The 25,535-nt window shown below is 34.7% G+C and overlaps 1 protein-coding gene across 6 annotated transcripts in view; it reads left to right on the plus strand.

Moving 5' to 3' along the window:
• Window positions 1-25,535, plus strand: part of Ralyl (RALY RNA binding protein like) — a 698,968-nt gene that overhangs the window by 571,523 nt on the left and 101,910 nt on the right. For all 6 annotated transcript variants that reach the window (XM_069990998.1, XM_069990997.1, XM_069990996.1 and 3 more), the window contains one exon: window positions 16,845-16,892. In XM_069990998.1, coding sequence (XP_069847099.1) covers window positions 16,845-16,892 — 48 coding nt within the window. The remainder of the gene's footprint in view (window positions 1-16,844; window positions 16,893-25,535) is intronic.

Here is a 25,535-nt window from a genome sequence, read left to right on the forward strand (position 1 = left end):
TGCTCCTAAGCTGAGTGCTATTGCTCACACCTGTATTGTTAGTTAATCAGGAAGCTAAGATTTATTGAATCTCCATTTGACCCTAGAATAAAAAGTCTGAGAGACTCCAACAAAATATTGTATAATGAACAAGCTGTGAGAAATGGAAAGACATGGAAAAAATTATACTAAGCGAAGTAAGCTAAACAAAAAGAAACATAGGCTGATTGGTCTTCTCATTTGTAATAACTAGAATGTGCCTATAAATCTACAAGTAATCCCAATGGATAGTAAAACAAAAACAATCACACCTGGCCATGATTAATTACACAGCAATCTAAGTATCCATGCAGTGAAAACAAAGGATATTCTTAGGAGAGGATCTCAAGGGCTCAATAGCTATGTACATAAGATCATATGAAATGATGCTTATCAAAATTAATTCCAAGAAATGGAAGGAAGAGGGGTTTTTATGATACTGTTTGCAGTTTTTTTCTTTTTTCTTCTTTCCCTTTTTCTTTGCTTATTCCCTTCTGTCACTGTTTTTTTTTTATTCTGTGCCCTTTGTCTAGTATATAAGTTTATTTGATTTGAGAAGGAGAAGGGGAAGGGAAAGCACAGAAATGGTGAGACTGTGAATCAATTCAGCAGTGATATTCACTAGACACTATGTTGGAAATGAACTTTACAACTTTAGGACAGAGGGAAGTCAGGAGGGGAAAAACTGGGAGAGAATGAGGGAAGGAGTCATACTGTTCAAAAAGAAATGTACTCATTATCTGACTCATGTAACTCTAACCCCTTTGTATACAATCTTTCTAATGAAATCTTTCAAAAATGAGAGAAAAAAAGAACAGGATAGAGGCAATCTCTTCCTGGATATATTTTGATTAAATTGGAGCAAACAGGTTGGCTCCTGCTGATTTAAGACAGTTGTGTTTTCTTAATGTTTAAGTGGCTCAGTCAAGCAGGATTCCATGTGAATGACACTCTGATTAAGAAACTGAATCATCAACTAAACCACCTGGTAAAAACTAAGAAGAGTTCCATCTCTGAAAATTCATACTACAAGAATGCTCTCATAAGAGTGCAAAGATATGAGGACAGAGTTTCCATGGCAATATTTTTATATTAAAATGACAGACAGGAGGGGAAAGATGTTACAATACATGCATATTATGGTACAAGCTGGCAGTGGAAGTCTACATATGTGTTTTATAACATCTCATAGATGGAACTCTAGAAAGTGACATAGAAAAATGCCCAAAATAAATTTAACATAAAAAAGATTTTTTAAAAAGTACCTATGAAGAATGGAGAAAAAGTTAGAGGCTAACCATTCAAGTCATAGTACTGGCACACACACACACACACACACACACACACACACACACACACACACACAAACACAAACACACACACACAGATTTAATTCTAGAAACTGAAGAATTTTGCAGAAGATATCTATTTCCTTAACTCAAAAATTCTCAGAAGGTACCTCTAATTAAGATTAATAGAATATGAGAAGAAACTAATCTTTAAACAAAACCCCAGAATCAATAAAATGCTTCATTTCTAGTAAAAGGGAAAATTCTATAGGAAGAAAGAAATTTTTTTCTTTCTGATAGAGGCATAGAATTCCATTGTGTACATGTTCTTGATCCATTCATCTACTGAGGGGCATCTGGGTTGGTTCCATATCTTAGCTATAGTAAATAATGCTGCAATAAACACAGTTGTGCTGGTAGCTTTAGTGTGGTCTTGCTTGTAAACATTTGGGTAAATGCCAAAAAGTGGGATTGCTGGGTCATAGAGGAACTCTATGTGGAGTCTTTTGAGGAACCTCCATACTTCTTTCCAAAGTGGTTGAACAAGTTTACACTCCCACCAACAATGCAGTAAGGTTCTCTTCTGTCCACATCCCCTCCAGCATCTGTTGTTATTAGAGTTCTTGATTTTTGCCATTCTAACTAGGGTGAGGTGGTATCTTAATGTTGTTTTGATTTGCATTTCTTTTATGGCTAGGGAGGTTGAGCATGACATTGCCCCATTTGTTAGGAAATGGAAAGACTTGGAAAAATTATATTAAGTGAAGTAAGCCAAGCCCAAAAAAACATAGGTCCCATCGTTTCCCTTATTTGCAATATGTAGTATATGTATGAGTCAAGCAGAAAAGGTCAGATAAGGTGATGTTAGGAAAATGAACCCTAAGATATGTATTTAAATGTTTTTTTTCTTTCATGCATTTGTTTCTAACACATTTATAAGATTATTTCTTTGTTGCTTTGTATGTCCCTCTCCCACAGTATAACCTCTGCTTTCACTGTATTTGATGTCGGTATAATTTGTGGAGAGCAAGGGGAAAAACAAGTCGTTTAAATAAGGACACAGGTGGACCCGTTGCAACAATGAGAAGTACAAGTTGTCATGTCGAAAACGAACTTTACAACTTTGGGGGGGGGAGGATTGGGTGAGGGGTCGGGGGGAGGATGGAAAGGGATGGGAAGGGGAAACAAAGGAGGAGGCTACAATGCTTGATAAGAAATGTACTCATTATCTTGCCCATGTAATTGTAACCCCTCTGTACAGTATTTTCACAATAAAAAAAATTAAAAAAGAAAGAAAATTTTAAATAAATCATTATGAAGAAATTTAAGGAAAAACTAGACAAATATTCCCTAAGCAAAATAGAGGCAAATACTGTGGCCCCAAAATGATAACAAAAACTAAAAATAAAAAATAGGATAAAATACCATTGAGTTTAATTTGCAATTAATGATATTCACAAAAGAACAATTTTACAGAATATGAATCAATAAAAAAGGTAAAACAGAATTAATTCTTTCATTAGATTTTTAAATTTTGAAATGTAAGGACATATGAAGACATCCAAACTAGCCAAGAAAAAAAGGATGCTAACAAAAAAAATCTGCATTCATTTTTCCTCCCTCTGGTATGTACTACCATGAAGACAATAATAGGCCCTTATAAAGGTTAAGGTACAGGAATTGTATGTGCAATGCCGTAGCTTCACTAAGTGATGAAAACAGAAAGACATTAAGAGAACCTGCTGTGTCATGTGACTGCTGAATTTCTTTCTTCTCTTCCCTGCAAACGAGCATGATCAGAGCAATATAATCCACAAACACGTTTTAAACAATTATTTAAATACAGTTATTTAACTTACTTTCTTTAACCAAGAATATCACAATAATATCCAAGAATATCACAAGTGAGACAAAGTGACTTGATTTAAAAAAAAAAAAAAAGAAGAATAAGAAAAGAAAAACAACTTGGAAGTGATGCTATGGCTCAAGTGGTAGAGCGCTTGCCTTGAGCTGAAGAGCTGAAGGACAGTGCCCAGGCCCAGAATTCAAGCCCCCACAACAAAAAATAAATAAAATAAAAGTAACTATTGTGGAAAATGATAGTGGTGGTGGGAAAAATGAGAGATTTCTGAAGTTTAGATGGAAAAAAAGAAAAAAAGACGGTGACATGGAACTCTGAAGAATAGAACCACAGAGCCAGGAAAAAATAATAATAATTTTTCCCAAGCCTTTCCATTTCTTAACAAATGGGGTAGTGTCATTCTTTCTGATGGAGGCATCAATGAATGGATCAAGAAAATGTGATATATATATATGTGATATATATGATATATTTATAAATGGGTCAAGACAATGTGGTATGTATATGCATATTTATGTATATATGTTTATATACATATATGTATACATACATGTATATATGTATATATGTACATGCATGTGTGTATATATACCACATTTTCTTGATCCATTCATCTACTGAGGGGCATCTGGGTTGGTTCCATATCTTAGTGAAAAAATTATATTAAGTAAGCCAGACCCAAGGAAGCCTAGGCCTCATGGTTTCCCTTATCTACAATAACTAGTATATGTCCAGGACAAGCTAAAGAGGTTAAAAGCTGTGTACATATGACTATATAACCTGATGCTAAGCAAAATGAACCCCAAGATAGGGATACAAGAGATTTTTATCTTCCTTATTGTTCTTTTTAATATACTTACAATTTACAATGTGATTTTTTTTGTTTTTGTATGATCTTCCCCCATGTTATAACCCCTGTTGGCACTGTATTTGATTCCAGTGTCCTGCATCTTGTATATATTTTTCTAATTTGGGGAGGGGAAGGGAAATAACAAAATGCTTAAATAAATATTCAGGATGACCCATTGTAACAATCAGATGTACAAGACACTATGTTGAAATCGAACTTTACAACTTTGGGCTAGGGGGGTGGGGGAGGGAGGAGTTGAGGAGGCAGGGAGAAAAGGGATGGTAAGAGAAAAACAAAGGAGGGGGTAACTATGCTCCATAGTAAATAGAATCATTACCTTGCTCATGTAACTGTAACCCCTCTGTACAGTATCTTTACAATAAAAAATATCTATTTTTTTAAAAAAATTCTTTTTCTTTTTTTTATTTTGAGAATACCGTACAGAAGAGTTACAATTACATGGGCAAATAAAAGAAATGCAAATCAAAACAACATTGAGATACCACCTCACCCCAGTTAGAATGGCTTTCATCAAGAACTCTAATAACAACAGATGCTGGAGGGGATGTGGACAGAAGGGAACCTTACTGCATTGTTGGTGGTAGTGTAAACTTGTTCAACCACTTTGGAAAGTAGTATGGAGTTTCCTCAAAAGATTCCATATAGAGCTCCCCTATGACCCAGCAATCCCACTTTTGGGCATTTACCCAAATGTTCACAAACAAGACCACACTAAAGCTTCCAGCACGACTATGTTTATTGCAGCATTATTTACCATAGCTAAGATATAGAACCAACCCAGATGCCCCTCAGTAGATTAATAGATCAAGAAAATGTGGTATATATACACAATGGAATTCTATGCCTCCATCAGAAAGAATAACATTGCCCCATTTGTTAGGAAATGGAAAGACTTGGAAAAAAATTATATTAAGTGAAGTAAGCCAAGCCCAAAGAAACATAGGCCCCATGGTTTCCCTTATTTGCAATGACTAGTATATGTCTGAGTCAAGCAGAAAAGGTCAGATAAGTTGATGTTAGGGAAATGAACCCTAAGATATGTATTCAAATGTTTTTTCTTTCATTCGATTGTTTCTAAGGCATTTATAAGATTATTTCTTTGTTGCTTTGTATGTCCCTCCCCCACAGTATAACCCATGCTTTCATTGTATTTGATGTTGTTATAATTTGTGGAGGGGAAGCGAAAAAACATTGTTTAAATAGGGATATAGGTGGACCCATTGCAACAACGAGATATACAAGTCATTATGTCGAAAACAAACTTTACAACTTTGGTGGTGTGGGGGGAGGAGGGTTGGGAGGGGGGCAGGGAGGATGGGATGGGAAGGGCTAACAAAGGAGAAGGCTGCAATGTTTGACAAGAAATGTACTGATTATCTTGCCCATGTAATTGTAACCCCTCTGTACAATATTTTCACAATGAAAAAATTTAAATAATGAAAAAACAATTACATGGGCAAGATAACGAGAACATTTCTTGTCAAGCATCGTTGCCTCCTCGTTGTTTCCCCTTCCCATACTCTTCCCCTCCCCCCACCCGATCCTCCCCGCACCCCCCCCCCATCAAAGTTGCTAAATTCGTTTTTCGACATAACGACTTGTACATCTCATTGAGACCCTGGATTCGATTACTCAGCACCACATAAGCAAAAAGCAAAAAGCCGGAAGTGGCACTGTGGCTCAAGTGGTAGAGTGCTAGCCTTGAGCTGAAGAGCTGAGGGACAGTGCCCAGGCCCCACGACCGTACCCCCCAAAAAAAATTGTTTTAAATATCTATTAAAAGAAAAAAGATGGTAACATGGGACTCTGACGAATCGAACCACAGAGCCGGGCGCCGGTGGCTCACGCCTGTAATCCTGCTACTCAGGAGGCTGAGATCTGAGAATCGCGATTCAAAGCCAGCGGGGAAGGAAAGTCCGTGAGACTCTTACCTACAATGAACCACTAGAAAATCGGAAGTGTCGCTGTGGCTCAAGCGGTAGAGCGTTTGCCTTGAGCTGAAGAGCTGAGGGACAGAGCCCAAGCCCAGAGTTCAAGCCCCATGACCGACAAAATAAAATAAAATAAAATAAAAAAGAATAGAAACATATTTGGAAATAACATCTTGTACATCTCATTGGTGCAATGTACGGTATTTTCACATTTAAAAAAAATAGAAACATAAAGGAGCCAGTCTCCTCTCCAAATATACAATTTGGGGATAAGAATTAATATATTAATATATAAGAAAGGAATAGAAATCACAACAGGGAGCTATATTTATACAAGGGTATAAGTTATAAATGATGGAAAACAAATCAATGTATTTAATGAATATGCCCTTTTTGTCTCTACAAGGTTTGTAGGAACTATTCACTTAGGTAATACATGTTCAATGCAATATAAGTTTTCAGTAAAAACAAAAAGATACTTATGAGTATCTAAAGGTTTGGGGGAAAATGAGTAACTCAATAAGCCAATTCCAATATATATTGTAGTGATCAAAATGGTATATAAAGATTTGCCAAAGACTTTCAAGATGTTTTTAATAATAATGGCAATAAGTGCTATCTTCCTGATTATAATTTACTAATATAAATGAAAACTATAGTTTTGACTTGTTTTGGCACATATTGCATGTAAGTACTTTCCTGATTGCTATTTTACTTTGAATCAATTACAACAGAATGCATGTTAGATCAAATGCCCTGAGCTTCTACTGATAAACATACATATTTTTCTCCTTTCAATTATTTCTGTGCTAGATTATGCTGATAGATTTCCAGACTTAAATTTGGTATTCATTTCCTCTTTCTAGTTTACTTTGACTTACTGGGCTGATTTTTTTTCCTGATAATATTTTTTAATCTTTCTTATTTCAAAATGTGTGTGTGTGTGTGTGTGTGTGTGTGTGTGTGTGTGTGTGTGTGTGTGTGTGTAAAATGACGATTTATTTTCTGAGTCAAGTTTTCAGCACCTTGTAGGTTTGGAAAAAATATTTTATATTAACATACACATAATATGAAGTACATTTTTTATTCCTTCTTGGATCCTACATCAGCTTAAGAGGCTATAGCTTGTAGTGAGAGCTTCACCTCCCCAGAACACTAAAACCTATATGTGAATTTCTAAATGTTACATTTGACAGTGCAATGTGATTTTAATAAGACAATAAAATTTGATCCTGATAACCCAGAAAGATGTCATGCATTAATTCTCTTTTCAAACTTCTCACAAATGGTTGGCAGGTTCATCTTGAGGTGAGTGTACTATATTAGACCATATAAAATTCTTTCACTAAGCAAGGAGCTAAGAGGAAATAAATTGATAAGTGGAAGAAAAGTATGACCCAATCTGGCTAGTGTAATGCATAAATGTCCTAACATAAATCTATTTTTTCGTATAAAAAGTAAATATTGGCATACCAGGGCATATCTATAATTCCAGTTAGTTGAGAGACAGGAATAGTTCAAGCCAGTCTAGGTCACAAAAACCTGAGCCCTAGCTGAAAAACAAACTAAATAGAAAAAGACTACACATGACTCAAGTGGTAAAGTGCTTGCCTAGCAAGTGTAAGGCCCTAAATTAATCTCCATGCTTACAACAAAGAAAACTCAACGTGCACATTGAATTCACAAAATATCTATGTGGTGGCTACAAGTACCTTCCTTATAATCTGGCAAAACAGACTTATAAAAAAGCACAACAATATATGCATAGATAGAAGCATATGTAAGAAGCCTCAAAAATAAGGCTTCCACATTAATCACTAAATTCAGTGAAAACAAAGAGATGGATAATACTCTACTGGATTTTGACATGAGTCCTAGAATATTTAACTGAAAACTTTGGTGTCAAGAAATTCAGATAAATGAGATTAAGTTTAAAGAGGAAAGACAGAAATGATTAATGGAGTGGAAGGATTGTGAAGAGAAAAAGTTGACAGAAATAAATCTATAGAGGTTAGCTAAGTGACAAGGAAAGCAGAGAACTTACCAGAAGGAATCAGATGTAAGCACAAAATGACTACAATCACAGGGAGCACAGTAAGGAGAATTTAACCTAATTTAATAAATTTTATAATTGGGGAAGGTATATGGTTTGTGCTAATCCTTTAAGAATGGATGAATTTCTGATTTGAAGAACATACAACATATATTGATGAATGGGGTCATAGCAAGAAACTTAATACTAGTCAATCAATTGAGTTAATGCACTAGATTATATAGAGATACAAACAAGTTTCTGCCTTAGAGCAAAGAGCTTGCACGTACTGAGAAATGCTGAAGAACTAAGAATAATTGCATACATACTGAAGGACAGGTGGAGGAAGGAACTACCTGTTGAAGAGTTCTGAATATTGAAGAATCTGAACATTATCTACTTGACTTAAGGTGTTACATTATTGATGTTATCACAGTGGTGATACCACAGTTATAATTTGCAAAAAAAAATAGCAAACATGATAAATGTGGACATTCAGGATGAGGAATAACAATTTGGAGTACGTTGCACCATTCAGGTGAGATTGTGTATGCACTGATCAGGTGGGTGAAATAGCTAGATGATTTGGGTTCTCCAGCTTCTACATTCATAGTACTCATTTTCTTTTTTTTTTTCAAATTTCAAAAAATTTAATACCTTGCTATGATACTTTTTCCACTGTCATCAACTTGTTTACATGATCAAGGTTTTTTAATTTAATATATAATTTTCTTGTAATGATAATATCTTAGTACTCATTTTCAATCTTGCTATTTGTGAAAAAGAAATGTTTTTTATGCAGCTTTACAAAATAATTATGAAGTGAAGAAAAATGTATATAAATGACTATGAAAAATGAAAGCAAAAACTAAACACAATTTTGGAATTACATATTTAAATATCCTCCCTTCACCAATATGGCACAGTGAATGGAACCACCATTCTCCATTCAAAGTAACATTTACAAATATAAAATCCATCTTAACTCAGCTAGAAAAAGAAAAAAATATCTTTTTATTTCTCTTCTTTCTATCTTCTGAGATGTACAAGACGTTATGTCAGAAAACGAACTTTACAACCAAATTCACTTTTCATGTATGACTTCACTGGTTTTTTAATAGGTCCCATAGTTTGCCTTATTTGCAATAACTTGTATATGTCAGGGACAAGCAGAAAAGGTCAGATGAAATGATGTTAAGCAAAATGAACCCCAAGATAGGGACACAAGTAGTTTTTCCCTTTCTTGCTAATGTTTCTAATGTATTTATAAGGTACCATGTGACTTTTTTGTTGCTTTGCATGTCCCTCCCCCATGGTATAATCCCTGTTTTCATTGTGTTTGATGTTGGTATAATTTGTGGAGAGGAAGAGAAAAAACAAATTGTTTAAATAGGGATACAGGTGGACTCATTGTAATAATGAGATGTACAAGACACTATGAGAAGTAGTCTTTAAATGTAAGATACAGTATAGTTGACTCAACAGCAAGTAGATTATCAAGACTAATACATGGACTGGGGGATTCTTTTTTTCACTCATTTATTGCTATTGTAAAAGGTGATATGCAGAGGGGATACAGTAACAGAAGTCAGCCTAAACCAAACTTCATTTTGAACAGTGCCACCGCTTCTTCCCTCGCTCTCTCACAGTTGTACTCTCCCACAAGTTGTACTGTTCATTTTCAGCCTAGTGTCTAGGACCACTGTTGCATTTGCTCGCCCTTACTCTCACCATTTTCTGTGCCCCCCCACCCCTCCAAAAGACAGATAAAAAAAAAAAAACTAAAAAGGCAAAAGAAAAGAAAAATACCAACAAAGAAAAATAACCTATTTGGACAAATGGGATTGCATGAAATTGCAGAGCTTCTGCATGACAAAGGACATCGCTAGCAAGATCAACAAAAAGCCCACGGAATGGGAGAATATCTTCACTAGCCATACAACGGACAAGGGTCTGATATCTAAAATATACTTGGAGCTCAAAAAATTAAATCCCCCAACAACAAATCCTCAAAGAAACAACTGCCCAATAAATAAGTGGGCTAAAGACTTAAAGAGAAACTTCTCTGAAGAGGAAAGAAGGAAGGCCAATAGAAACATGAAGAAATGCTCAACCTCCCTAGCCATAAAAGAAATGCAAATCAAAACAACATTGAGATACCACCTCACCCCACTTAAAATGGCTATAAAAAAGAACTCTAATAACATCAGATGCTGGAGGGGATATGGACAGAAGGGAACCTTACTGCATTGTTGGTGGGAGTGTAAACTTGTTCAACCACTTTGGAAAGTAGTATGGAGTTTCCTCAAAAGATTCCATATAGAGCTCCCCTATGACCCAGCAATCCCACTTTTGGGCATTTACCCAAATGATCACAAACAAGACCATACTAAAGCTACCAGCACAACTATGTTTATTGCAGCATATTTACTATAGCTAAGATATAGAACCAACCCAGATGCCCCTCAGTAGATGAATGGATCAAGAAAACATGATAAATATACACAATGGAATTCTATGCCTCCATCAGAAAGAATGATATTTCCCCATTTGTTGGGAAATGGAAAGACTTGAAAAAAATTATATTAAATGAAGTAAGCCAGGCCCAAAGAAATATAGGTCCCATGGTTTCCCTTATTTGCAATAAGGGAATGTATATGTCTGAGACAAACAGAAACTGTCAGACAAGGTGATGTTAGATGAAATGAATCCCAAGATAAGGGTTCAAATATTTTTTTCTTTCTTGTGATTGATTCCAACATATTTATAAGATGATTTCTTTGTTGCTTTGTATGTCCCTCCCCTACAGTATAACCCCTGTTTTCACTGTATTTGATGTTGGTATAATTTGTGGAGGGGAAGGGAAAAAGCAAGCTGTTTAAATAGGGTTACAGGTAGACCCATTGCAACAATGAGATGTACAAGACGTTATGTCAAAAAATGAACTTTACAACTTGGGAGGGGGGTAGGAGAGTGGGAGAGAGGGGAAGGGTTGGTATGGGGAAACAAAGGAGGAGGCAACAATGCTTGATAAGAGATGTACTCACTATCTTGCCCATGTAATTATGAGAACATCCAAAATATTTTCTCATTATTTACTTTGAAATATGTTGTTATTGGCAACTAAGTCAGCCCTACGGAAGGCAAGAATAACTTTCCCCTCCTAACAAGTTCAAGAGGGAAAGAGTTGATCTCATAAAAATGGAAATTGAAAGAGTAGTGACCATTGTCTGGGAAGCTTAAACAAGAGGGGTTTAGAGGTCGGTAAAGGGGAGGAATTATCTTACTCCTGATTACATTTCAAAGGGATGGCTCCCGGGTACAGAAGTAAGATTCCCCAGGTAGGAAGCATAGTTGGTTCTAGATTTACATATCAAAGGAGCAGTGAAATGTTTTACAATTATAAATTTTCTAAAGTAAATGTTTCTAGAAAGTAGGAGTTAGGGATACAGATTCTGAGGATAAAGCTTTCTGAAGCTTACTTAATCTGAGACCATCTTAAATTACAACTAAATTTAATTTCATGCAAGAAAAGAAACTACTTTTTGGCTTCCACCCTGACATACACCTTCTTCAGTAAATTTTAATGAAATGCCATATGAAGAACTGAGCTACTTTGTAACACTTACTTCTTTTTTCTTCTTCTTTGTTTTATTGTGTAAATACCGTACAGAGGGGTTACAATTACAATGGCAAGATAATGAGTACATTTCTTATCAAGCATTGTTGCCTCCTCCTTTGTTTCCCCTTACCTTCCCATATCCCCCTCACACCCCACGCCAAAGCTGTAAAGTTCATTTTTCGACATAACGTCTTGTACATCTCATTGTTGCAATGGGTCCACCTGTGTCCCTATTTAAATGATTTGTTTTTCCCTTCCCCTCCATCAATTATACCAACATCAAATATAGTGAAAATAGGAGTTATACCATGGGGGAGAGACATACAAAGCAACAAAGAAATACCTTATAAATATGTTAGAAGCAATAGCAAGAAAGAAAATCATTTGAGTCCTTATCTTGAGGTTCATTTCACCTAACATCAACTTCTCTGACTGTTTTGTTTGTCTCAGACATATACTAGTTATTGCAAATAAGGGAAAACATAGGACCTATGTTTCTTTGGGCTTGGCTTACTTCACTCAATATAATTTTTTCCAAGTGTTTCCATTTCCTAACAAAAGGGGCAATGTCACTCTTTCTCATGGAGGCATAGAATTCCATTGTGTATAAATATATCATGTTTTCTTGATCCATATCTTAGCTATGGTAAATAATGCTGTAATAAACATAGTTGTGCTGGTAGCTTTAGTGTGGTCTTGTTTGTGATCATTTGGGTAAATGCCCAAAAGTGGGATTGCTGGGTCATAGGGGAGCTCTATGTGGAGCCTTTTGAGGAACCACCATACTGCTTTCCAAAGTGGTTGAACAAGTTTACACTCCCACCAACAATGCAGTATGGTTCCCTTCTGGCCACATCCCCTCCAGCATCTGTTGTTATTAGAGTTCTTGATTATAGCCATTTTAAGTGGGATGAGGTGGTATCTCAATGTTGTTTTGATTTGCATTTCTTTTATGGCTAGGGAGGTTGAGCATTTCTTCATGTTTCTATTGGCCTTCCTTCTTTCCTCTTCAGAGAAGTTTCTCTTTAAGTCTTTAGCCCACTTATTTATTGAGCAGTTGTTTCTTTGAGGATTTGTTGTTGCGAGATTTAATTTTTTTGAGTTCCAGATATATTTTAGATATGAGACCTTTGTCCATTGTATGGCTAGTGAAGATCTTTTCCCAATCCATGGGCTTTCTATTGATCTTGTTAGCTATGTCCTTTGCCATGCAGAAGCTCTGCAATTTCATGCAATCCCATTTGTCCAGGCTTTCTTTGATTTGTTGTGTTTCTGGGTCTCTTTTAAGAAAATTTCAACCTTTTGGACCTGTTGCAACAATGAGAAGTACAAGTTGTCATGTCGAAAATGAACTTTACAACTTTGGTGGGGGGGGGGGAAGATTGGGTGGGGGGTGGGAAGGAATGGGAAGGGGAAACAAAGGAGGAGGCTACAATGCTTGATAAGAAATGTACTCATTATCTTGCCCATGTAATTGTAACCCCTCTGTACAGTATTTTCACAATAAAAAAAAAGAAAGAAAATTTCAACCTGTGCCAAAGAGACCTAGGGTTTCTCCTATTCCATCCTGTAATGTTTTCAGAGTGTAACACTTACTTCTTATTTCTGGTTTTTACCATCTTAAGTACTTGGTTTCTTGCAAAGTTGGGGAACACTACATATCTTATAGGCACCTGTTAAGAATAAATTTATTCATGAATATAAAATTACTGAGAATAAGGTTTCAAACTAGGCTATTCCAATCTTCAGATGCAATGTATGAATAAATTCTATGCAAAGTGATATGGCATTTGTTATCTAAGCATTAATATATTTATACATAAATTTATTTTCTATTAACATGTTATTAAAATAATCAAGCTTTAGACACAATGGTGATTACCCACCATAAATGTGAGCAAGGGTAGTCTAACTTCATATCTGAAACTTTCTGGCAAAAGCTTTCATTCAATAAGCAAATATATAGGGTGATATGCAGGTATATACAAACATATAAACTGAAATATGATAGGTTTCAAAGGAGATCTCAAATAGTGTAATTTCTTAGAAAGACCAAATCAAAGTTCAGCTAAATAAAACATCAGGAAGCTGGTATCCAAAGTGGGTGGGGTGGGGTCAAAGGTAAAAGAGTAGATAAATGGAAAGAAGAGGAAAGTATAGTTAAGAATCCAGTGTAGCTCAGACATGTAACCCTAGCTCCTCAGAAGGCTGAGTTCTGAGGATGATCACAGTTCAAAACCAGAGGAGACAGCAAAGTCTGAGGCTCTTATCTCCAATTAAACACTAGAAAACCAGAAGTAGAGTTGTGGCTCACAGTGATAGAATGCTAGCCTTAAGTAAAAATGCTCAGGGACAGAGCCCAGGCCCTGAGTTCAGGCCCCAAGACTGACAAAAAAAATCCAGTATATATCCTACAAAATTAAAATGAGTGAGGAAAAGGAATGAATAAGGGGAGGGATGGGTGAGAATGTTGAAAGGGGTGATGTTGATCAAGATGCATTGTATTCATAAACTTCTTTGTTAAATGGCAACTCTTTTGTAATCATTGTTTAAAAAAAACTTCCATTTAATATCACCATAATTCCTTACTATCTGCAGAAATAAAAATCAATCAAAAAATCACATGAACTGCTTATCAGGTGGGATCTGAGGAAATATTTATACTTTATTGATACTCTATTTATTGGTAACCTATAGATTGCCTGTAAGCCATACACTCAGTATCGTAGTTGTGTCTACACCAATCATATAAACCAAAGCACATACTATTACTACTTTAGTAATCTGTGATTGTGACACAGTGGTGAATATTTTTGCTCTTATTCTAGAATAATATTCACATTGTCCTCCTAAGTTTGCATAGAGGGATCTAACATTGACCTGGCCAGAAAAGGCTGAATCTTCCATTTGAACACGATGTGGAACAGGGTCCTGCTGTCTATTCCCAATTTGAGCTCAGACAGCAGGTGTTCTCATCATTGGGGATGAAACTCACACTTGTGGGCTGAAAATGCTACACCAGACCTTTTCTTCCTGTGTGTAATGAGTACAAGGACATATAAATCATTTGTCCTTAAAACCAAGGACAACAATCATTTTTAATATGGTTCTGTTAGTTTTCTCAGTGTGAAACTAGACACAAAGTAAATGACTATTGAACTAGTTTGGAAATATAAACATCACTCCTCTGTCATAGAGTGGATTCTAAAAAAGTCACAGAACTGGAGTGTGATGATCAATTTTACTTGAATGTCCAAAAGAAATGTAAGCAGAAATTCAGATACTTTCACACCAATGTCCATAGCACCATTATTTACAATAGTCAAAGCATTCCTACAGCTTACATGTCTATCAATCAATGAAGAAATGGACAAAAGTATGATGGTATGTGTGCATAATATAATTCAGTCTTAACAAGGGATGCCATTATGATATATGTTACAATGAAGTTGAAGCTTAAAAATATTATGCAGCCAGGCACCAATGGCTCACGCCTGTAATCGTAGCTACTCAGGAGGCTGAAATCTGAGGATTGTGGTTCAAAGCCAGCCTGGGCAGGAAAGGCCTTAAGACTCTTATCCCCAATAAACCACTCAGAAAACTGGAAGTGTCTGTGGCTCCAGTGGTAGAGTGCTCACCTTGAGCTGAAGAGCTGAGGAAGAGGGCCCAGGCCCAGAGTTCAAGCCCCATAACAAAAAAAATATATATGCAAAGGGAAATAAGTCATACAAAATAGGATACATATGATTACACAATAGCACAATTTGTATCATGACTTGCATTTCTATCTGTGATTGCATGACCTGTGAAGTACCTAGAAAGGACAAATTCATGGAGACAGAAAGTAGAATAGTAATGACTAGAGCAATGACTTCAGTCTGGGGCATGACAGAAGTTTTTTAAATGGATAAGGACGATGCTCATAGAACTTTGTAAATGTGCTTAATAATGCTGAATGGTACATTTTTTAAAAATTGAATATTAATCTACCCAACATTATCAGAGTGGTAAGTTTGATATCATGTATGTTTGGCCCCATTGAAAAAAATAACTGACCAAATAAATATTTTCTTAAACATGTTTCCTCCTATGACAAACACTCTACTAATTATAGTATGAACATTGTTTTTCCTTGTTAGTAGAAGCTGGAAAGTGCTGTCAAAAAAAAAGTTCTAGAGGTAGGTTTAGACTTTCACTAATAGTGATTATCAATCCTCTCTCAGCACTTAGATAATCTGCACCTTAGTTTCTTCTAGTTACACTATGCAACAGAATTACTATGATGACTAAAATTTAAATGTATATAAAGTGCTTCATAAACTCAAGCTATTATGCAAGTGGATGTTGGCAGTTTTTATTCTTTGGAGAGTTTAGTCACAATATCTAATCTCCGAAATGCATGTGTTAAAATTTTGTTTTGTGACTAAGATTTGGCCATTTTAAAAATTATTTTTCCCTCTAAAACATCTATTCCATAATTTTAAATTTTAAAAAATGCTGCAAAATGTCCACATTTATCACTTCTATATTTTTTTTACCATTCTTATAATTAATAAGTCATTAAACCTTTCTATTTAAAATAAACTTTTTTTAATTAGTGTTTTTGTTTTGTTTTGGGGGACCATACCTGAGGCTCAAACTCAGGGCCTGGACACTGTCTCTGAACTTTCTTTTGCACAAGGCTAGTGCTCTATCACTTGAGCCACTAGTTTAATTGGAGATAAGAGTCTTATAGAATTTCCTGCCTGAATTGGTTTCAAACTATGATCATTAGATCTCAGCTTCCCGAATAGCTAGGATTCCAGGTATGAGCCAGTAACTGGCTTCAATTGGACTTACTTTTACTACCTTTCCTTCGCTGTTAGCCTCTTTGTATATACCTTAGGAAGGATCTTACAAAAGGAAGCACAGCTTTATAGTATATCTAGAAGAAAAACAGCTTGTTTATATTTAATTACAAGTGTTAGAAAATAGTTATTTTTCTGTTTTCTGTCATCTTCTATTCCTAATCACAGAAATAACTATCAGTTTCTACACTGTCAAACATATAATAATAATTTCACATACCATTATATCAACCTGGTTTACCTGGTAAACCATTTTAAAGGTGTAACCATATTGAAGTAAGTTTTTTAAAAGTTGTATGAATTTCTTGCTATACTATTAATTAATGCAATTGAAATAAATGCCAACTAAGTTTTTTTTTATTTTCCTCCTTAGTGGTTATGTCTTTGATTATGATTACTACAGAGATGATTTCTACAATCGGTATGTGATTTACATCCTTGTTTCATATTATTTAAATTTAAATTATATTCTATATTTTATGCATTTCATATATCATGGTCTTGATTAAAGTGTTTAAAGTAACATATTTATGGTTAAAGATGAAAGAAAACATGCAGTCACACTGAAAAGTGATGTAAATAAGTTTTACAAATTTTATTCTAAACATTGAAGAATAGCACATGTTGGGGATTTAAATTGCTTAAGCCTAAATTTTACCTTTATATTTAGATAATATGAAATTATCTTTATATAGCATTAAATTATCTAATATTAAATTATCTAAATCTTCAAGTTTTAGTCTCTTTTTGAGTTATTATTCTCAGTGCTGAGACAGTTATTAACCCAGAAAATGACTTGAAGACCCGGTTTGATGATTCATGCCTAGAATCACAGCACATGGGAAGCTAAGCTGTATAAGAGGGAATTCTGTCTCAAAAAGATGCAAGACTGGAGGGACATTGATCATTGCACTCATAACCTTGTTTGATACAGACTTGTTTGAGAGGAGGTCTTAAGAATTTTTTTTCTACATCTAACCTTGAAATATGCTTACCCAGTCTTTAGCTGAGATTACAGAAGCGTGCTACATCCAGCCCATACCACATACATTTTCTTCATTTGTGACAACAATTGTCTTTTTTTTTTTTTTTGTCAGTCTTGGGGGCTGAACTCTGGGCCTGGGCATTGTCTCTCAGCTCTTCAGCTCAAAGCTAGCACCCTACCACTTGAGCCACAGCACCACTTCCGACTTTTTTCTGCCTATGTGGTTCTGAGGAATGGAACCCAGGGCCTCATGCATGTGAGGCAAGCACGCTACCACTGAGCCAACTTCCCAGCCCATGTTTTTCTTATTAATTTTCTCTAGCTGCACTTCCACAGGTTCTTAAATGAAGCAATGTCAACATTCCTATGATCAACTGTCTCTGATAATGCTATTTACATTTAATTTGAAATTCACTGCCAGTGTGATAACTCTCGGTACCTTTTTATTTTCATCTTTGTTGAATATTCTTTCTTTTAAATTTATGGTTTGTGTCCAAAAGACAAGGACTCACATCTATCTCATTACTATGTTTATATGAACTGAATAACAAAAGAACAGCAATTGATCTTTGATAGATTTTGCAAGTAGTTATGTGATTGGCCACTGGCCATGATATACATTGGCTACTTACAACCTTATTTGTCAATGATAAATCTACCAGCAAAGTACACATTCTATGGACTTAATTGGAGGTTTTATTTTGGTATCCACAATTTGATTTGTGTTGTTGGAGAGCTGGTGTTAACAAAATATTGATAACTGAAATACATACATGCAAAGAATCATGCAACCTGAGAAAACTTGGTAATCATTAGACAAAGTAAATACAATAAAAAGATATAGATCTTTAAACCTTCTAATTACAAGTAGTCTGGAATCAAAGGAAGTCTAAGGGATAAAAATGAACACCTAGAATAAATATTGCAGTACATTTCAAGGGAAGACTATCATTTGTTCCTTTGAAAGGTTTTATGCTCTCTGCTCCAGCTTCATAAGTCCAGTTTCCCTTCCCACCTCAGCCCTTTCTCTGTGCTTTTCTATCTGGTCAGCTCTCTCTCTACCACCTCCTCCATTTGACTTCATCCTTGACTTGATTCCACAAGGGTTCTCTGCTTTCTCTTGGCACTCATTACTAGTCCTTGCCATGTGTCTCCTAATTGAATTGCTCTAGCTCCTCCAGTAACAGTGCTTGTTTCAAGTTTACTTTCAGATGGCAACAATAAAGCTAACTTTTCTTATCATTATTTCCTCAAGGATTATCAATAAACCCCACTTATAATGAGTCCTCAATTTGTTTTCCTAATTCATCTCCTTAAAGATATATCATTTTGACCAGATCACCTAGGTAACAAGAGACAGAACTGCCAATCATAATCTGGTCATGAATTTTCATGTCAAAACCCAGTGTCAATATATAAAACAGAGAAGAAGTATATCTGTGAGTGACATTGGCCCTAAGGAAAATTCAACTTACAAGTTCCCTCAGATACTACTATACTCTACTACAGTAATTTATTTCACTAGCTGAGCAACTGTGTGCCCTTATAGACCAAAAATTAGTTTTTATGGATTTTTTCTCAAATTGTTTCACCATTTCAACAAAATATAAAATTTTAGGACCAGACATGGTGGTGAATATCTGCTACTTTGAGGCAGAAATATAAGGATTAAGCACAGGGAAAAAGTACAAGACCCTATGTGAAAATAATTAAACCAAGAAAGGCTGACACTATAGCTCAAGTTACAGAGTATATATCTAACAAGTACAAGAATCTGAGTCAAACCCTAGTATCACCAAAACACAAAACTTATTTTAGATATTTAATAGCTTGCAACATTAAAATGATCCTGTTTGCCATAAAGGAAAGATAATACAGAGACTGGCTTCACACCTTCCAAAAATGTTAGTTTTTGAAAATTTAAGGACATTTACCACCAAAGCTTTGTTTTTTTCCAATATATATTAACTTTTACTGTAACCAAAGTTTTCCATTAATGTAGATTGTCTTATTCTCTGGCAATATGAAATCTTTTCCTAACCTATACAATTAATGAATTTTTACCTAAAATGGAATTTTCTTCTAGAAGTTAGGAGGCCCACTATTTGATCTAAAACTTGGAGCAACTCAGTTTTCCAATGGTCTCATCTTTAAAAAAAAAACTCAACATCTACATTTTACTGTGCATAAATCATAACTCACTAAGATAGATCTAAGATAGAGGCTAGACAAAGGATACAATAGACAGACAAACAGACAGGGTTTAACTTCTTAAAAGCAAATGCTTCAAATAGTAAAACTATCACAAAATCTGAAACTCTAAGATGACTCTCTACCACAAACAATTTTCAAAATCATTTGTCATATAAAATGTGTTCGGCTGCAAGTGTTCAATACATCAATATGGTGATGTTGCTTCAACTATCTGAACAGTCTGTGCTCTTGTTCGTTTATTTTTTAATTCTTGCGCTTGACTAAGAAAGAAATAAGCATCTGCCACTTATGGAAATATACACAAGCTCACTGTTAAATAGAATCTGTGAAAGCAAAACAGGCTAGAGGCTAGAAACGGATAATAGAATACAGTCACTCAAAGAATATTAGCCACATTAAATCCTCCCAAGCTACTCACCTGCTCTTGTGTTTGTGGATAATTTTAAATCTTTATTGAAGTTGTTCAAACTTGGGCACATTATCTACTATTACAAATGTGTTATCTCATCTGTTATATAGGCATTAAATTAATTTCTAACTCATAAGATTGCAGTAAGCGTCTTATATATACATTTTTCTAATTTGGGGAAGAGAAATAACAAAATGCTCACCTAAGGATACAGGTTGACCCACTGTAACAAAGAGATGTACAAGACACTATATTGAAAATGAACTTTACAACTTTGGGGTGGGGAGGGAGGAGTTGGGAGGTGGGGTAGGAAGGGAATAGTAGGAGAAAAAGGAGGGGGTAACAATGCTCGATAGGAAATGTACTCTTATCTTACTCTTGTAACTGTAACCCCTCTGTACAGTATCTTTACAATAAATATATATTTTTTAAAAAGATTATAGTAAGGCTTAAATGACCTGATGTACATGTAATGATCATCATTATATCTAGATTTTTTATTGTTTAGTTAGTATTAATTAGTAACAATTACCAGTAACCATGAACAATAATGGTGAATGGATTTCTTTTTCTGATATACATATAACAATAGTCCTATGATTAAGAAATAAAATGATTAGTCAGTAATGCATAAAAGTGTACTGTGAACATTTTATTATTTGGCCTAACAACTCATCTTCACAGTCTGTATCTCCATGTAGCTAGAATACCACTAGACCCAACTGTTAGTTAGATTGGAGTTTCACAAACTTTTTGCCTGGGCTAGCCTTAAATCTCAATCCTCTCAATTTCCTTCTCCTAATAATTGGGATTACAAGTATCAGCCATTAGTTCCCAGCACAACTTCTTTTTCATTTTATTAAAATTAGCCTTCACAAGAATAATTTCTGTGATTTTAAAACTATTTAAGTCAGTTGTAATCAAAGCTTATTTATAGTTCATAAATTTTTAGCAGTTGGGAGAGCATAGGAACTAGTTCAATTAGTAGCCCATATAACTATTCCTCGTACATTTCAAATGTATCTCTACTTACAAATGAATGGGAATTTTATGTCTGTCAGAATTCAAACATGCTGAGAAGGAGGGCTTGAGGCTGGAACCAGACACAGTTAATTTCTTTGGTTTACTGATTATTGCTCTCCATATATCTGCTAAAATATCCTGGTGAAGACCTGGCCCAGAACTTGCTCCCAAATTTTGCCTAGTGTTTTAGTCCTCTTGTCCAGATGACAAATTTTGTTAACACTAACTACATAGTATCAATCAGTTTAATTAGCAAGGAGAAGAAAAGAAATATTTTAATAAAAGAAATTAAAGAGAAAACAGAAAGCTCTTGAAATTACCATCTAAAATGAAAATCTGTACTAATTTTAGAATATATGAACATATTAAACTTTTAGTTTTTCTTTGGTTTTGAAATTATATTAGTCATTAGCAAAAAATAATTAAATAAGCATTCAGGCAAAAGTCTAACAGTCAGGTAATGATTCATTAGTTTGTGGTTCTTCTACTTGGAAACAAATGCACCACAGTCATTAAAATAAATACTAAAAAGAACATTTACCAGGCCTGAGAAATGTCTTTCATATAATAAAATATAATAGGAGTAGCTAGAATTTGTGACTATACACACAGTATATTTTCAAATATGTGAAAAATATGGACACAGTGAAGAGATTGGAGATAAAAGATTATTTGATTGAATTCAATAAGATTTTGTCCATTATTTTCTTCAAAAACATTGCTATTGTTAAAGCTTAGTAATAATCTCTATTTTTTTTTTTTTTTTGTTGGTCGTGGGGCTTGAACTCTGGGCCTGGGCGCTGTCCCTCAGCTCTTCAGCTCAAGGCGAGCGCTCTACCACTTGAGCTACAGCGCCACTTCCGGTTTTCTGGTGGTTTATTGGAGATAGGAGTCTCATGGTTTCTCCTCCCCGGGGTGGCTTTGAACCGCGATCCTCAGATCTCAGCCTCCTGAGTAGCTAGGATTACAGGCGTGAGCCACCAGTGCCCGGCAATAATCTCTATTTTAAAAAATACTCAAGATGACAAACTCATTTTCTATGTCAATAGGCCATTAGGTTGCTTTCATTCAAAACATATCTACTTTTGAGGAGAATGGATGGAATCTAATATCCTTTTTCTTCCTAGAAATACTCTATGCCTATTTTATTTAGTGAATTAGCATTCATGTTACAAGTTATCAGGTTTGAACTTTTAATAAGTAATATAATTATACAGGTCAATTATTATTTAAAACAAGCAAAGTGAAAAAAGGGTACCTGAAAAAATGTTTCTAAAATAAAACAAATTAAACTAATTTCTTCCAAAGTTTACATTTACTACAATCTTACCAGATTTATTTTAGTTGCTGCTAGAAGTTAGGCTTAGAATTTTCACTTAAAATGAAACTTGAAGAATAGAGAATTTGTTCTTTGGTGTCATAGTAACCAATATCTATTTATCCAATAGCTATCACAAGGAAAAGTGCACTTACCAAGCAGAATTATTGCTTTGTGAAGCCAAATTCTCTGACTTCTTATACTAACTTCTGCTGAAAAATTACTGCATACTATCTTCTTATTCTCTCTGCATTTGGAACACCCTATATTCCATTTAGCATCCCAGAAGACCTGACCTGCTTCCATCCTTGTCTTCTTATGCCTTTACACATGATGACAACCTCTAGTCTTCCCTCACCTGATTTCTGATAAATCTGAAGGTACCCAATGAAGAATATCTCCATTACCGTTTTACATTGCAAAGGAAAAAGTTCATGTTATATGTCAAAGATCCATACTTTCAGTTAGCTTTGTTTTATGGATACAAATATAGCCAAATAAAACTAGCTACTAATTTATTTACTCATAAATTCTAGCAAATAGGTAACTAATTGTATACATTTAACTGCAAATGCTGCCAATTTTCCATCAGAGTGGCAAAAAGAATTAACAATATCTTACTTGAATTTTTTATTAGAAAAATCCCCTTCCCTTGAAACAACTCACCAAAATATTGAAAGAAAAATTACTACCCATCATGGGAACTTGTACCAAGGAGCATAACATATTCTCAGGATGTTACTAAAGTATCTGTCACATTCTAAAAGAATATCAGAATTACAATGAGCAAGTACAGATTTTGGTCTCAATTTAAGACCTAGGGAGATCAACACTGGAATCTTTGAAATTTCTTTTTAATTGTTATCCTTAAATAGCTGAACACAGAGTTAACAATTTAGTTTGTGAATAGTACATACCTTGATCAATATCTCCAACATTCTTACATGTCCCTTCCCTGTCCACCCCTTCCCTCACTCTTCTTAATCCAACACATTGGATTCTTGACTACATTCACCTCCTCTTCTCCTCTTTATTCATCTAACCTTTCCCTTTGATTCCAAGCCACCCTTTTGAGTGCCCACTTCTTAGTGTTTTGTTGTGCTGAACTTTCATTTTTCCTTTTTAAAGAATTACACTATTTGAGATTTCTCTTGAATCTACCATATTTCAGTTAATGCCTTTGTGTACACTTGCATACCACCCAACCTAATTACTTACAAGTTTATAAACTAAACCTAGCTTCCACATATAAGGATAAACATGTATCTTTTGTCACTCTGGGCCTGACTTGCTTAAAGCATAATTTTTTTCAAGTGTTTCCATTTCTTTACAAATGGTGCAATATCATTCTTTCTAATGGATAAGTAAAATTCCATTGTGTAACTGGAGAATGCAATGGAAAAACTAACAAAATATTTACTCCTCTATAAAATATTACAAGAGCACACTGTAATGTCCATACCATCTAATATAGCAGCATTCCTTGCCTTCATTTCCACTATAGCATTCTTACATCATATTTCTGTGTACTTGAGAGATTTTCTTGACCCATTTCAAAGGTTAGCTTATTTAATGACCTACAGAATTGCTCATGCAATACCCGGGGGGAGTAATCCTTCTAAAGAGCTTACCTTTCACCTTGTGTGTCAACCTTTACCTTGGAAAAGATGAGTCAATGGCCATACTGTCTTTTTCCCTCAGTACTTTTGAGTATTGGAGCTCATGCAAAATGCCTTGGTATTTTGGTTCACTGACTGTGAATTCATTTTATAAATAACTAATGTAGACTTTGCTTGTGATTGAAACGAAGGGCAAGTTTCATTGACCCTTTTGATTATCAAGTCCCTGGTGGTGTGGATGATATTCAAAACCTTTTTCAGCCTCAGCCTGACCATAGTCATTGAAGTGAGCCATAATGCCTTAACACCTATGACCTGTTCTTTGTTAGCAGTCCTTCACTATGAAAGGACTTTGCTTATTCACAGAAAATGGCACCTCTCTTGAACTCTGCCTCATTTCACTTCCTTTCCTTCCCAGACAGCTCTTAGCTTTCCCCAGTATGTTTCTAAATCATTTTCTGACACATTAGTTTTCTAATGTAGAAGATATTCCTAGGACTAAGGATTTCTGTATTAAACACGGTTTAAATATTATCTTTTCTTCTATCATGTAATAGTTTTAAATGTTTTGAATGCATATTTGAACCACTTTAGTTTTTTATTAGACTTCTTATTTTCCAAAAAGACATGATCATATTTTTCAGATGTGTAAAGATGTCATTTTAGGAAATAATTTCTTATAGAAATTGTTTTTTTATTCTTTCCTTCCTGTTCTAATTTTCTCGTTTCTTGCTTTTCTAGTTTATTTTTATTGATTCCTTCAAATCAATTGCAAGACTAGAATTCATATAACAGTATTACAATAAAATATATAACAATCATAATTCTCAGTCAATAACATTATTTTCTTTATAGAGGATAACGTAATTACAGGCCATGTTTTCTAGCAGATAGTTTTTAAAAAATAAATGAGTAAATATATCCTAGTAGTTTTTCTCTGACCTTTTAGGCTATTCAAATATGCTGTCATGTAAAAAAATTGATATAAATGAATATGCAGTAAGAATGATATGAAGCTCTGGAATCTTTGAATTACACTTCTCCATAAATGAGTTAACTTTTCAGTTTTATTGCCCTCATTGTTCATTAGAAATCCATTGTTCTTGGGAAATATCAATTCTTATATTTCATTAGAAATCCATTGTTCTTGGGAAATATCATTTCTTATATCTTAATAAAATTAGATTTGGTGATATGAGGGGGGAGTTGAAAAGTTTTTCACTAGTTTACTCTAAATAGCAATCTCTAGTCTCATTTTGCACAGCTGGCAAATAATCAGAATAATAAAATATGCCCTAATAAATATTTCCTGTGGTGCTTTAGTCAATAAAATGGGTTCCTATTGCCAGCTCCTTTTTATTCAAGCTTTGCTTCTGCATTTGGAGGAGGTTTTGATTACTTCCAAGTCCTTAGGGGGAACTAGAGCACCAGATTGATTTTTCTGTCCTTGTTTTCTTTTAAGTTAGTTTTATTTCTATTTGTTTCCTCTAAGCTCT

This window comes from Dipodomys merriami, unplaced genomic scaffold, assembly GCF_024711535.1.
Source record: "Dipodomys merriami isolate MVZ:Mamm:240054 unplaced genomic scaffold, mDipMer1.0.p SCAF_4, whole genome shotgun sequence".
In the NCBI taxonomy this organism is placed as follows: Eukaryota; Metazoa; Chordata; class Mammalia; order Rodentia; family Heteromyidae; genus Dipodomys; species Dipodomys merriami.